General features: G+C 43.7%; 1 protein-coding gene across 2 annotated transcripts in view; it reads left to right on the forward strand.

Moving 5' to 3' along the window:
- The window catches only part of LOC137571186 (cytochrome P450 2K6-like), a 171928-nt gene that overhangs the window by 104257 nt on the left and 53218 nt on the right, over window positions 1-14453 (forward strand). For both annotated transcript variants that reach the window (XM_068280001.1, XM_068280002.1), the window contains 3 exons: window positions 664-813; window positions 2901-3061; window positions 9683-9859. In XM_068280001.1, the coding sequence (XP_068136102.1) occupies window positions 664-813; window positions 2901-3061; window positions 9683-9859 (488 nt within the window). The remainder of the gene's footprint in view (window positions 1-663; window positions 814-2900; window positions 3062-9682; window positions 9860-14453) is intronic.

Consider the following 14453-nt stretch of genomic DNA (forward strand, 5'->3'; position numbering starts at 1 on the left):
GAGGGGTGGAAGCATGAGGGGAAAGCCGTGGCCACAGTCGGTGGGGAGGGGGGGAAGCTCCCCCCCTCCCTCACCTCGGGGCTCCACCCTCTGCGCTCCCCTCCAGCTTAAATGTGTGTCCGTGGGCAGCGGCGGACAGCAAACAGATACATACCTTCCGTGCGCTCCAGCCTGCGTTCCTCTTGCTAGCCTCTGATGCGACTTCCGGTATTACAGGAAGTCGCGTCAGAGGCTAGCGAGAGGAACGCAGGCTGGAGCGCACGGAAGGTATGTATCTGTTTGCTGCCCGCCGCTGCTCGCCACTGCCCACAGACACACATTTAAGCTGGAGGTGAGAGCCCCTAGGTGAGGGAGGGGGGGAACTTCCCCGCGGGAGCAGGGGCTGCAGGCCCTATTGTTACGCCAGTGCTCATGGTGCCGAAATGTACCTTGCTTGCCGCATATTACGGCCATTATAAAAGCCCTGATTTTCAGCAAAGTAGGTCAATTTTAGCACAGGGAGGCATCTGATAAGAGTGATGGCGTACGCCCAAATTTCATCTTCTATAATAGGCGCCTATGACAGAGTTGTTTTCCCGCAAGAGCTCCAGCATCCTTTTTACCAGTTTCGGGATGCACAAGCATGCATTATATATTCACTGTAATTTATTAATTTGCAAATAGGTCTTGTCCATGCTAATGGTGAGAGTTGGAAGGCCATGAGAAGATTCTCTTTAACAGCTCTTCGAGATTTTGGGATGGGGAAGAAATTCCTAGAAGTCAAGATTGGTGAGGAGGCTGAATTCTTAGTGCAAGCCATGAGTTCTTATAAAGGTGAGTGATCTTGTTGTTGTAGCTTGGAGCCTTCTTGGTCCAGTATATCAATCCTGAGGTGGTTTCATACATGGGATTGGCGGCAGCGGTGCGAACATGAGGGTTGCACCGCCAAAAACAGGCCTTCGGGGATTACTGCATTAGTATGTGCTAAATCCCCATCTGGTAGCCAGCTCACCATCTTTGGCCGAAATGAATACGTGTGCAGAAGCATATTGCTAAAATACACTTCCAAGCATGCGCAACGTGTAAAACATGCAGCAGATATTTTAAAACACACGCATCACTATAGACTTACATGACTTCCGGTTCGCTGCACGTTGCCACGCTTCGATGCAGAACCGTGGGGTAACGTAGGTTTGCCCTAGCGCCGGGGATACTGCAAAAATGTCCCTTCCGTAATATTGCATCGTACTACAGTGGCTTGCAAAAGTATTCGGCCCCCTTGAAGTTTTCCTCATTTTGTCACATTACTGCCACAAACATGAATCAATTTTATTGGAATTCCATGTGAAAGACCAATACAAAGTGGTGTACACGTGAGAAGTGGAGTGAAAATCATACATGATTCCAAACATTTTTTTACAATTAAATAACTGCAAAGTGGTGTGTGCAAAATTATTCAGCCCCTTTGGTCTGAGTGCAGTCAGTTGCCCATAGACATTGCCTGTTGAGTGCTAATGACTAATTAGAGTGCACCTGTGTGTAATCTAATGTCAGTACAAATACAGGTGCTCTGTGACGGCCTCAGAGGTTGGCTTAGGCTACAAAAAGATTTCCAAAGCCTTGAACATCCCACGGAGCACTGTTCAAGCGATCATTCAGAAATGGAAGGAGTATGGCACAACTGTAAACCTACCAAGACAAGGCCGTCCACCTAAACTCACAGGCCGAACAAGGAGAGCACTGATCAGAAATGCAGTCAAGAGGCCCATGGTGACTCTGGACGAGCTGCAGAGATCTACAGCTCAGTTGGGGGAATCTGTCCATAGGACAACTATTAGTCATGCACTGCACAAAGTTGGCCTTTATAGAAGAGTGGCAAGATGAAAGCCATTGTTAACAGAAAAGCATAAGAAGTCCCGTTTGCAGTTTGCCACAAGCCATGTGGGGGACACAGCAAACATGTGGAAGAGGGTGCTCTGGTCACATGAGACCAAAATTGATCTTTTTGGCCAAAATGCAAAATGCTACGTGTGGCAGAAAAATAACACTGCACATCACTCTGAACACACCATCCCCACTGTCAAATATGGTGGTGGTGGCAGCATCATGGTCTGAGGGTGCTTCTCTTCAGCAGGGACAGGGAAGCTGGTCAGAGTTGATAGGAAGATGGAAGGAGCCAAATGCAGGGCAATCTTGGAAGAAAACCTCTTGGAGTCTGCAAAAGACTTGAGACTGGGGCGGAGGTTCATCTTCCAGCAGGACAACGACCCTTACCATAAAGCCAGGGCAACAATGGAATGGTTTAAAACAAAACATATCCATGTGTTAGAATGGCCCAGTCAAGGTCCAGATCTAAATCCAATCGAGAATCTGTGGCAAGATCTGAAAACTGCTGTTCACAAACGCTGTCCATCTAATCTGACTGAGCTGGAGCTGTTTTGCAAAGAAGAATGGGCAAGGATTTCAGTCTCTAGATGTGCAAAGCTGGTAGAGACATACCCTAAAAGACTGGCAGCTGTAATTGCAGCAAAAGGTGGTTCTACAAAGTATTGACTCAGGGGGCTAAATAATTCCGCACACCCCACTTTGCAGTTATTTATTTGTAAAACATGTTTTGAAACATGTATGATTTTTGTTCCACTTCTCACATGTACACCACGTTGTATTGGTCTTTCACGTGGAATTCCAATAAAATTGATTCATGTTTGTGGCAGTAATGTGACAAAATGTGGAAAACCTCAAGGGGGCCGAATACTTTTGCAAGCCACTGTAGTAGACTCGAAAAGTGCACCTCAGGCAAGTATACATTCCTGCAGATAGGCCACAAAGAAATATGAGAAAAAATGATTGCACATAAAATACTGACAATATGGCAATCAATAATGATACATTAATAGCAATAATAACTGTTTTATTTACAGGAAAACCCTTTGACAACCAAAAACTCATTAATGCCGCAGTGGCCAATGTAATCATCTCCATCGTACTTGGTCACCGGTTTGATTATGATGATGCCACTCTACTCAAAGTGATTGAACTTGTTGATGAGCACTCAAATCTTATGGCTAAAACTGCAGTCCACGTAAGTTGCTATATATTGGTGAATATAAATGGGCTAAAGAGATGTGTTTTTATAGTTCCAGCTATTGATTAGTATATTTTGCTGCGTTCTTTGCAAAAACCCATGGGAGCGAGATAAAAACCCATGGGAGCGAGATAAAAACCCATGGGAGCGAGATTAAAACCCAGTATAGACAAGAAGAAGAATAAAAAACCCTGCAGAGATCTTTATTACTCCCCTGCTTTATTTAACCTCTTAAGAGTTTTGGTCCAGTATATCTAAACCCCTCGGGAGGACTGTTCCCGTTCCAGGGAGGTAGATATATGGACCTCACCGCAATTGTTCACAGTACACAAGAATAAACTGGGGAGGGGGGACATCTAGTGGCCAAAAAGTAAATTTACACCCTAATACATTAAATGAAATAAAAGTACATACATGCCCAATTAAAATAAATCCCGTGCCTCCCCCACTCTCCCATAATTACCAAAATAAAACATTATATATATATACTAATATATACTCAGCACCCCACTATATTTGTCAGTAAAATCTTTAGTTTTCATTCAGTATACAATACAATACAATAACATTTCTATAGCGCTTTTCTCCCATAGGACTCAAAGCGCTTAGGCTCTTTCAGATTCAGTAGTTAGTAGGATGAAGTATTCACACAACAAAAGTTATAATTCTGCAAATGCCAAACTGAACAGGTGGGTTTTCAGTCTGGATTTAAACATGGCCAGGGATGGAGCTGTCCTGATCTGTTGAGGTAATGAGTTCCAAAACGTAGGGGCAGCATGACAGAAGGCTCTGGGACCAAAAGTTTCCAAGTGGACTCTGGGTATGACTAGATTATTAGAACCTGTGGATCTGAGAATGTGAGGATTGCTACGCAGCTGCAACATATCTTTCATGTATTCAGGGCCCAGATTATTCAGGGATTTAAATGTCAGTAGGCCGATCTTGAATAGGACCCTCCATTCTATAGGTAGCCAGTGAAGGGAGTGCAGGACTGGCGTTATGTGGCAGTGACGGGGTTGGTTGGTTAGCAGTCTGGCAGCAGTATTCTGTATCAGCTGTAGGCGGTACAAGACCTTTTTTGGAAGGCCAGTGTAGAGAGCATTACAGTAGTCCAGTCGGGATTTAATAAAGGCATGGACTAAGGTTGGCAGATCTTCTGGGGGGATGAGGTGCTTGATTTTTGCAATGTTCTTCAGGAGAAAATAGGATGATTTCACCACAACAGAGATTTGAGTTCTGAAGTTTAAATTCCCATCAATTAGAACTCCCAGGCTACGCACATGATCAGAGCTGCGTAGATCCGTGCCTCCTATTCCCAGTGTTGAAGACTGCAAGTTAAGTTGTTTTGTTATCATGCTCTGCCCTCCAATCAGAAGGACTTCAGTTTTGTCTGCATTTAGTTTCAGCCAGTTGTCATTCATCCCTTGCTGTAGTTCACGTAAGCAGGCGTTTATAGTTAGAGTTGGGTCTGTCACACCAGGCTTGAAGGAAAGATATAGTTGGGTGTCGTCTGCATAGCAGTGGTATGTCAGGCCATGTTTTTGGATTAGTTTTCCAAGCGGTAACATGTAAATCGTGAAAAGCAGGGGAGAGAGGATTGAGCCCTGGGGCACCCCATACTTAAGTGATACAGGGGTGGACAGGAAGGGCCCCATAGACACTTTGTGGGTTGTGCCACTCAAGAAGGATTGGAACCACTGAAGAACTATGCCATCAATGCCGCAGTATTCCTGTAGCCTGTTTATCAAGATGTCATGGTCAACTGTATCAAAGGCTGCAGAAAGGTCTAGCAGTATGAGGATCGAGCACTCTCCTCTGACTCTTGCCATGAGCAGGTGGTTGCATATTTGGATGAGGGCAGTTTCAGTGCTGTGGTGTTTCCTGAGACCAGACTGAAATGGGTCATAACTGTTGTTTTGTAGGATTTTTGCTTCTAGCTGGAGGTAAACAGCTTTTTCAATTAGCTTGCCCAGAAAGGGGAGGTTAGAGCCAGGTCTGTAGCTGGTCATTGCATCTGGGTCCAGGGAGGGTTTTTTGAGGAGAGGCCTGATGATTGCTTCCTTCAGTAAAGCAGGAAATATCCCTGATTGTAAGGAACAGTTAACAATTTTGAGGAATACCGGTACGAACAGGTCGGGGCAGTTCAACATGAACTGTGTTGGGCCAGGATCCAGGTCACAGGTAGTTAGACGGAGGTGAAGGAGGATGCTTGATGTGACTTCTTCATCAATTTCGTTGAAGTTTGACCAAGGTGTTACGTTGTCTCTGCTAATGGTCTTCGGTGCTATATTAGGCTCAGATGCTGTAAGTTGGATGGCGGACCTTATAGCGGAGACTTTTTCTGTGAAGAAATGGGCAAATTGGTCACAGAGGTCCTTTGAAGACTCGATATTAAGTTTTTGACATGCCGGGTTGCAGAGTTTTTCCACTGTGCGGAACAGTTGGGCTGGTTTGTTAACTGCATTTGCAATCTCTTGTGATAGAAAGGATGATTTTTTTCCCATGATTACCTTTTTGGTAGTTCTTCAAGTGGAGGATTAAGGCACGTTTGTCTTCTGGGGACTGAGATTTGCGCCACAGTCTCTCAAGTTTTCAGCCTTGTCTTTTCAGCTCTTTTATAGCGTTATCAAACCACTGTGCATAATGTTGTGTATCAACATTTTCTGTGAGATACGGAACTACAAAATACTCATACAAGATTTATTGATTTGCACACACACAAGATGTGATTTCCCTAACAAATTCATTAAACCCATGTAGCAAAAATGGGTACACCCCAGTTATTGTCTTAGGACAGGGATGTCAAACTGGTCCTCCAAGGGCCGAAGTCTTCACACATTTTTTTGGTCCAGCTCAAATGAATTGATGGGTCTGAATCAGGAAAGGTGTGGTCCATCAGGTAGAACACATTCCTCTCTTTATTCGTCCACCCTAAACACTGGCATAGATCTGGCCATCCAGGCCTGGAGTTTGACACCTGTGTCTTAGGAGAAAAGCCACACTTAAGACTACAAAATTCAAATAAATAGGCTTTCAACCACAGGTAAGTCTAATGATTATTTAATAGGTGTCCAGCAGACAGGTGATTATGAAAGGGCATTACTTAACATGCTGCCAGCAATGGCTCCACATGGAGATGTAAAAAAAAATCTGAGGAAGGAAATCATTACTTTACACAAAAAAGGTGAGGGCTACAAGAAGATCAGCAAAGCTTTACATATCAGTCAAAATACTGTAGCAAAAGTGATCCAAAAATTTAAGAAAGATGGAAGTGTTACCATCTTACAGAGACGTCCAGGCCCTCAACAGAGGTTAAAATCTCAACATCTGATGAGAAGGGTTGAAGAAAATAGTCATGCAAGTTCACTGCAGTTAGCTAAAGCAGTAGAAAGCCAAACTGGAGTGACTAGAATAACTTGACTAAAGTTGGTGACAGCTGGCTGGTCAATAAGAGACGCTTGGTGAGGGAGGAAGGGGCAGGATCAATTGATAACTCATGGTTGAAGGGCATATTTATACATGCAAAAAAACACTTATCTTTGAACTGAAAAAAAAATGTCATATATATATTTTATATACTAACCTCCTGTAAAATCAGGCCGCTATCCTTACTTGGTCCACTTTGACTGCTGTTTGCGGTAGAAAATGTGCTCCTCTATTTTAAATATTGTGCTGACCCCCGAAAAGGCTTCAGTCAGGACTTCAATGATCTGAGCTGGGATGTATACTGTAGATGGCAGCAAACATCGAAGAGAGGGTAATGGGTGGCAAAGGGAAGGTGACTGGGTAGGAAATGAGCGGAACAAGTAAGGATGTGGTGTGGAAAGAAGAGGAAGACTGCATCTTCTTCCTCGTCTATCTGGGCCAGTTCTAGGGCCCCCTAGCTATGTCCCAACCTTCAGAGCCTCTGAGCCACCTCCCAGGACCTATCCCACCACACTCCCAGCTACACAAAGTAATTAGGTGTTAAACACCAAAACCATTTGTGGGTACCCCATTATCCCCCTCCCCTTTCCCTTACAAATCCAGAGTGTACACACATTGGGGCCTCACCTAATCCAGGAAGAATGCAGGAGGCAGCACCGTGCTCTACACTACAAACTTCTCCCCACAGTGCCTTTCTTCCTCACTCCCTGCAGGCATGGTATGGTATGGTGGGGCCACCATAGTTGGAGGGAAGCGGGACACACAGTGAAGTCTTACATAATCCAGGCAGGACACTGGAGGCAGCACTGTGCTCTACACTACGGACTTCTCCCCACAGTACCTTTCTTCCTCACTCCCTGCAGGCATGGTATGGTATGGTGGGGCCACCATAGCTGTTGGGGAGGGGACATACAGCGGGGTCTTACCTAATCCAGACAGGACACAGGTGGCAGCACCGTGCTCTACACTACGGACTTCTCCCCACAGCGCCTCTCTTCCTCACTCCCTGCAGGCATGGTATGGTATGCTGGGGCCACCATAGTTGGAGGGGAGGGGACACACAGCAGGGTCTTACCTAATCCAGGCAGGACACAGGAAGCAGCACCGTGCTCTACACTACGGACTTCTCCATACAGCGCCTCTCTTCCTCACTCCCTGCAGGCATGGTATGGTATGCTGGGGCCACCATAGTTGGAGGGGAGGGGACACACAGTGGGGTCTTACCTAATCCAGGCAGGACGCAGGAGGCAGCATCGTGCTCTACACTACGGACTTCTCCCCACAGCGCCTCTCTTCCTCACTCCCTGCAGGCATGGTATGGTATGCTGGGGCCACCATAGTTGTAGGGGAGGGGACACACAGCGGGGTCTTACCTAATCCAGACAGGACTCAGGTGGCAGCACTTTGCTTTATACTATGGACTTCTATCCACAGCACCTCTCTTCCTCACTCCCTGCAGGCATGTATGGGGTCACCATAACTGGACAGGAGAGGACACACACCTTGGGGGCCTCTTCAGGCTCTGGGGCTCTTAGGCAATTGCCCCATTTGCCTCAATGGAAGCTTCAACCTCGTCATTTATATTCAACAGGTAGCCCTGTTACATAATTAAATTGCAGATTGCAGGGACCCGGTGGGAAGCACAGAGGTACAGAGGGGGCTGTGAGCTCTGTCACAGCATCAAGAAAGTGGCTTTGTCAATAATTTAATTTGAAGGTACTCAGTTCAAATACTTGTCTACAGGTAACATCGCAGCCATGCACAGTATCATAGGCGTAGCAATCACTCCTGCAACCCCTGCCATTGCAGGGGGGCCCAGAGGCATTGGTGGTCATCCACCTCCCCGTCCCCAACCGCTAGTGCAGCCAATTAGCAAAAAACCTCCATTTGCTCACAACAACCTTCCCTGTCACCTCCACCCGCCATGCAGAGTAGCAAGTAACGGGATCCTCTGTAAATTTTTCCTGCTTACAGACACTGCTTCCCATCAGAACACTTCCTGTTGCCATTCACTGGCTTCCGATCATGTGACCCTCATGGGATTTGGGGACAAAGGGGGCCCCATACTATATTTTTTGTAGATGTTCTGATGGATCATTAAAACCACACCTGTAATGTGCAACCCGTGCAAGCTCTAGTGTAGTGACTATGACTTCCATTCTTATTAAAGCTACTATGGGACAAATTTACATTTTAACAGAGGTTTACATTTTGTTTGTTTCTTTTTTAATGTAAACAGAACCTTTAAGGCCCCTTTCACACTGGCGCTTTGCGTTACCCTGTTTTGCTACGCCAATTAAAGTCTATGGGGCATTTCATACCTGGCGCTGTGCGATTCGCCAAAAGTGCCCGATTTACCATGAGAGCAACAGCGAGTTGTCAGGCAACATGTGCAGCGAACCTGAAGTCATGTAAGTCTATAGCGACATAGCCTTTTAATTGTTCTGTGACCAACTAACACCAATGGGCGGTCACAGAGTAGCTTCCCCAGGACTGCCTAATGCCCATTGGCGTCAGGTCCTGCAGGCGGGGATTAGCAGAAAATGGATGCGCGCATTCCCTGCAGTGACACAGAGCGGGGATCCGTGAACAGCCCGCCAGCCACAATCGGAGCTGGCAGGCTGTCAGAAAAAAAACAGTTATATCCAGCTGTACAGCGCTGCGATCTAGCACAGCACTGTACAGGGTCAGCTTTGTCATTTAGCTGTCCCCTGGAGTGGCACACAATCTAATCACTCTCATAGGCAATGTCTTGGATTTCTGGGGTAGGGAGAAATATAAAATTAAAAAAACCTTTAAAAAAAAAAAAAAAAATAAAATTGATTAAAAAAATAAATTGACATTGCAGCAGCAATCAGATACCACTAACAGAAAGCTCTGTTGGTGGGAAGAAAAGGAGGTAAGATTCATTTGGCTGCTAAGTTGTATGGCTGAGCAATAAACTGTTAAAGCTGCAGAGTTCTGTATTGTAAAAAACTGAATGCTCACTAGGGGCTTTAAACCTGTGGCCCTTTAAGAGGTTATTAAAATTGTTTTTTCCTTTGCATATGCATGGCGGCGTGCATGCATGGAAGCATATTTTTTTTTAATACACTTGCAATTCAAATTGTGGCCACAGGAAGTGAGCGCTAGAGAGCCTTTTACTTTGCTCGACAGGATTTAGACACCTTCCCTTTCTTTTTTTTTTGTCAGTTATACAACAGGGTCCCTCGGTTGATGAGCCTCTTCCCAGGAGCTCACTACAAACTTTTTGAACTTGCAAGAAAATCACAGGAATTTATAACAGCTGCATTTATTAAAGAGAAGAAAGACGTGGATGTAAATGATGTGAGGAATCTTATCGATGCCTACATGGTGAAGCAGCAAGAGGTGAGAAATGTATAAAACAGATCCTTAAAGAGACTCTGTAACAAAATTTCCATCCTTATTTCTTCTATCCTATAAGTTCCTATAGCTGTTCTAATGTGCTCTGTCTAACTGCAGCCTTTCCTATTTGCACAGTGGCTGTATTATCTCTGTAATATAATCTAATCTTCTCTCCTCTGTTGGGTCTGTCGGGCTCAGGCAGTCAGGCTGGAATGTGCTGTGCTGCTTGTGATTGACTAGAAGCTATACACACCCTCTCCAGGCCCCCTGCACACTCTGTATGACTCACACTTGTAAGAACTCTCAGCCTATTGCTTGCTATGTCTTTTGTTTGTAAACACTGGATAAAAATAGCAATTACAAGCCAGGATTGCAGCAGGGAGTGGCAGAAACAGCACAGAGGGGCCCAGGAGAACATAATGAATAGAATGGTATGCTTTTTGTTGTAAGAATTTTAGAGTACAGATTCTCTTCAACCAGTTCGGCCTATCTGGACGAGCTTTCTCGTCCAGATAGGCACTGCATCTTTCCCTGCGTGGTGCGCGCGATCGGGCGCGCGCCCGCGCGCGCACCCGCCGCCCGCCGCTAGCCCCCCGATCAGTGAATGGGAATATAATTCCCATTCACCGATCTAACCTCCCCGCAGAAATACCAACACTTTCTCTCCAGAGAGAGAGAGAGGAAACAACTCCCCTGATTTTTAGTTCCTGGATGCGAGATCGTTCGCATCCAGGAATTTTTTCACTGTGGCCATCTTGTGGCCAAATAGTAAACTGCACCCACATACATTTTTAATTAAAGAAAAATATTATTTTACATGTAAAATAAACAGTTTTCCTCCCACACCAAAAATTACCCACATACATTTTTTATATAAAAAAAAAAAAAAATACAATAAAAAAAACAAAAACAACGTAAATAGTTACCCAAGGGTCTGAACTTTTTAAATATGCATGTCAAGAGAGTATGTTATTATATTATTTAAAATTATAAGCTTATAAATAGTGATGGACGCAAATTGAAAAATTGCACCTTTATTTCTAAATGAAATATCGGCACCAAAAATTGTGATAGGGACATTGTTTAAACGGTGTAATAACCGGGACAGATGGGCAAATAAAATACATGAGTTTTAATTACGGTAGCGTATATTTCAAACTATAATGGCCTAAAACTGAGAAATAATGATTTTTTTTTTTTCATTTCTTTCTTAATCTTCCTGTTAAAATGGATTTAGAAAAAAATAAATCTTAGCAAAATGTACTACCCAAAGAAAGCCTAATTAGTGGTGGAAAAAAAACAAGATCTAGATCAATTCATTGTGATAAGTAGCAATAAAGTTATAGGCGAATGAATGGGAGGTGAACGTTGCTCGGATGCATGAGATTTTCGGATTGTGGTGCTGAACCGGTTAAAGGACCACTATCGCAAAAACCGTAAAATGTAAAATACATGTAAACACATACAAATAAGAAGTACATTTCTTCCAGAGTAAAATGAGCCATAAATTGCTTTTGTCCTATGTTGCTGTTGCTTACAGTAGGTAATAGAAATCTGACAGAATTGTCAGGTTTTGAACTAGCCCATCTCCCCATGGGGGATTCTTGTGGTTTTGTTTATCTTCAAAAGCACTTAGTGAATGGCAGTCGCTCTGTATAACTGCCAAAAAAGTGTGCAGCAAGCAAGGAGGCTGGCCAGCATGATTGTATAAATCCTTTTCAGGGAGTGTCTTTATCTATATAAAATCGGATGTATGTGTGTGTGTGTATGTATGTATGTATGTGTGTGCCGCAATAACTCGAAAACACCTTGACTGATTTGAACGAGACTCGGTATACAGATCCCTTACTACCTGGGATGATAGGTTCTGGTGGTCTCGCGTCCCCCCTGCACACGTGGGCGGAGCTATGAACAACAAATCAGATTTCACCCATTCAAGTCAATGGGAAAAATGTAAAAGGCTGCCATTCTCACTGTAATCAAACCAGAGTCCCCACACTTGGCACAGTTGGTCACTTGGTGACCGAGGTTACAAATCCAGGAAAAGTGGGCGGGGCATAAAACAGCCAATCAAATTTCAGCCATTAATTTTAAATGGGAAAATGTAAACTTCAGCCATTCTTAGACTGTTAGTGGCAGGGTCCTCAAACTTGGCACACTTAGTCACTGGGTGAATAAAATTAAGATTCAGGAAAGTGGGTGGAGCATACAACATCAAATCAAAATTCACCTATTGATTTTCAAGGGGAATATTTAAACTGCTGCCATTTTTACACTGTTTATGGCAGAGGCTTCAAACTTGCTACAGTTGGTCATTGGGTGCCTGGAGTAAAAATTCACTAAAGGAGTGGGGCCAAAAACAGCCAATCAGATTTCTTTGCTCGATAAACTGCTTTCATTCACACATTTTTGATGCCAGGAACCTGAAAGCTCACAAACTTGGTAATTGAGTGACTGTGTGTCAAGGTTACAAAAAGTGGGCGGAGCCAAAAACAAAATTCACTGGTCAAATATAAACAGCAGCCATTCTTACACTGTTAATGGCAAAGTTCTCAAACTTTGCACAGTTGGTCACTGAGCGACTAGGACTAATATTCAGGAAAATGGGTGGAGCCTACAACAGCCAATCAAAATTCACCTGTTGATTTTCAAGGGGAACATTTAAATTGCTGCCATTCTTAAACTGTTAATAGCAGATGCCTCAAACCTGGTACAGTTGGTCACTGGGTGACTGGGGTTCAAATTCAGAAAGGGGGCAGAGCCAAAAACAGCCAATCAGATTTCTTTGCTTGATAAACTGCTTCCATTCACACATTTTTGATGCCAGGAACCTGAAAGCTCACAAACTTGGTCATTGAGTGACTGTGTGTCAAGGTTACAAAAAGTGAGCAGAGGCAAAAATAAAATTCACTGGTCAAATATAAACTGCAGCAATTCTTACACTGTTAATGGCAAACTTTTCAAACTTTGCACAGTTGGTGACTGGGATTAATATTCAGGAAAATGGGTGGAGCCTACAACAGCCAATCAAAATTCACCTGTTGATTTTCAAGGGGAATATTTAAATTGCTGCCATTCTTAAACTGTTAATAGCAAATACCTCAAATCTGGTACAGTTGGTAACTGGGTGACTGGGATTCAAATTCAAAGAGGGGGCGGAGCCACAAACAGCCAATCAGATTTGATTAATTTAAATGGGAATATACAAATTATGTATGCCAAGGACACCAAAGCTCATAAACGTGGTAATTGAGTGACTGTTTGTCAAGGTTAGAAAAAGTGTTCGGTGCCAACAACTAAATTTTTAACATGGGAAAATATAAACTGCAACCATTCTTACACTGTTAATGGCACTGTTATGACTTGACACAGTGGGCCACTGGGTGACTAGGATTAATATTTAGGGTGTAGGCTACAACAGCCAATCAAAATTCACCTATTGATTTTTCAAGGGGAATATTTACATCGCTACCATTCTTATACTGTTAATGGCAGAGGCATCAAACCTGATACAGTTGGTCATTGGGAGACTGCAGTCCAAATTCACCAAAGAGGTGGAGCCACAAACAGCCAATCAGATTTGTTAGATTGATTTCAGCCATTCTGTTATTGGCAGGGTTCTCAAACTTGACATAGTTGGTCACTGGATGACTGGGATTAATATTCAGGAAAGTGGGTGGAGCCTACAACAGCCAATCAAAATTCACCTATTTATTTTCAAGGGGAATATTGAAACTGCTGCCATTCTTACACTGTTAATGGCACAGGCCTCAAACCTGCTGCAGTCGGTCATTAAGTGACTGGGGTTCAAATTCACTAAAGGGGCAGAGCCACAAACAGCTAATCAGATTTATTTGCTGAATAAACTGCTTTTATTCACAGTCATTGAGTGACTGTGTGTCAAGGTAACAAAAACTGGGTGGAAATTTCCCTTTGAAAATGTAAACTGCAGCCCTTCTTCATTGTTAATGGCAGGGTTCTCAAACTTTGCACAGTTGATTACTGGGTGACTGGGATTAAGATTCAGAAAAGTGGGTGGAGCCTAAAAAGCCAATCAATATTCACCTGCTAATTTTCAAGGGGAATATTAAAATTGCTGCCATTCTTGCACTCAAGCCTCAAACCTGGTATAGTTGGTCATTGGGTCACTGGGGTTCAAATTCAGAAAAGGGGCGGAGCCACACACAGCCATTAAGATTTATTTTTATTGATGCTAGGGACCCGAAAGCTCACAAACTTGGTCATTGAGTGACTGTGTGTCCAGGTTACAAAAAGTGGGCAGAGCCAAAAACACATTTCACTGGGAAAATATAAACTGCAGGCCTTCTTACACTGTTAATGACAGGGTTCTCAAAATTTTCCCAAATGGTCACTGAGTGACTATGATTAATATTCAGGGAAGTGGGTGGGGCCTATAATATCAAAATTCACCTGATTTTCAAGGGGAATATTTAAATTGCTGCCATTTTTACATTGTTTATAGCAGATGCCTCAAACCTGCTACAGTTGATCACTGGGTGACTGGGGGTTCAAATGCTGGAGAGGGGCAGAGTCCCAAACCGCCAATCCGATTTATTTAATTTCTATGAGAATATAA

The sequence above is a fragment of the Hyperolius riggenbachi genome, chromosome 4 (assembly GCF_040937935.1).
Source record: "Hyperolius riggenbachi isolate aHypRig1 chromosome 4, aHypRig1.pri, whole genome shotgun sequence".
Lineage (NCBI taxonomy): Eukaryota > Metazoa > Chordata > Amphibia > Anura > Hyperoliidae > Hyperolius > Hyperolius riggenbachi.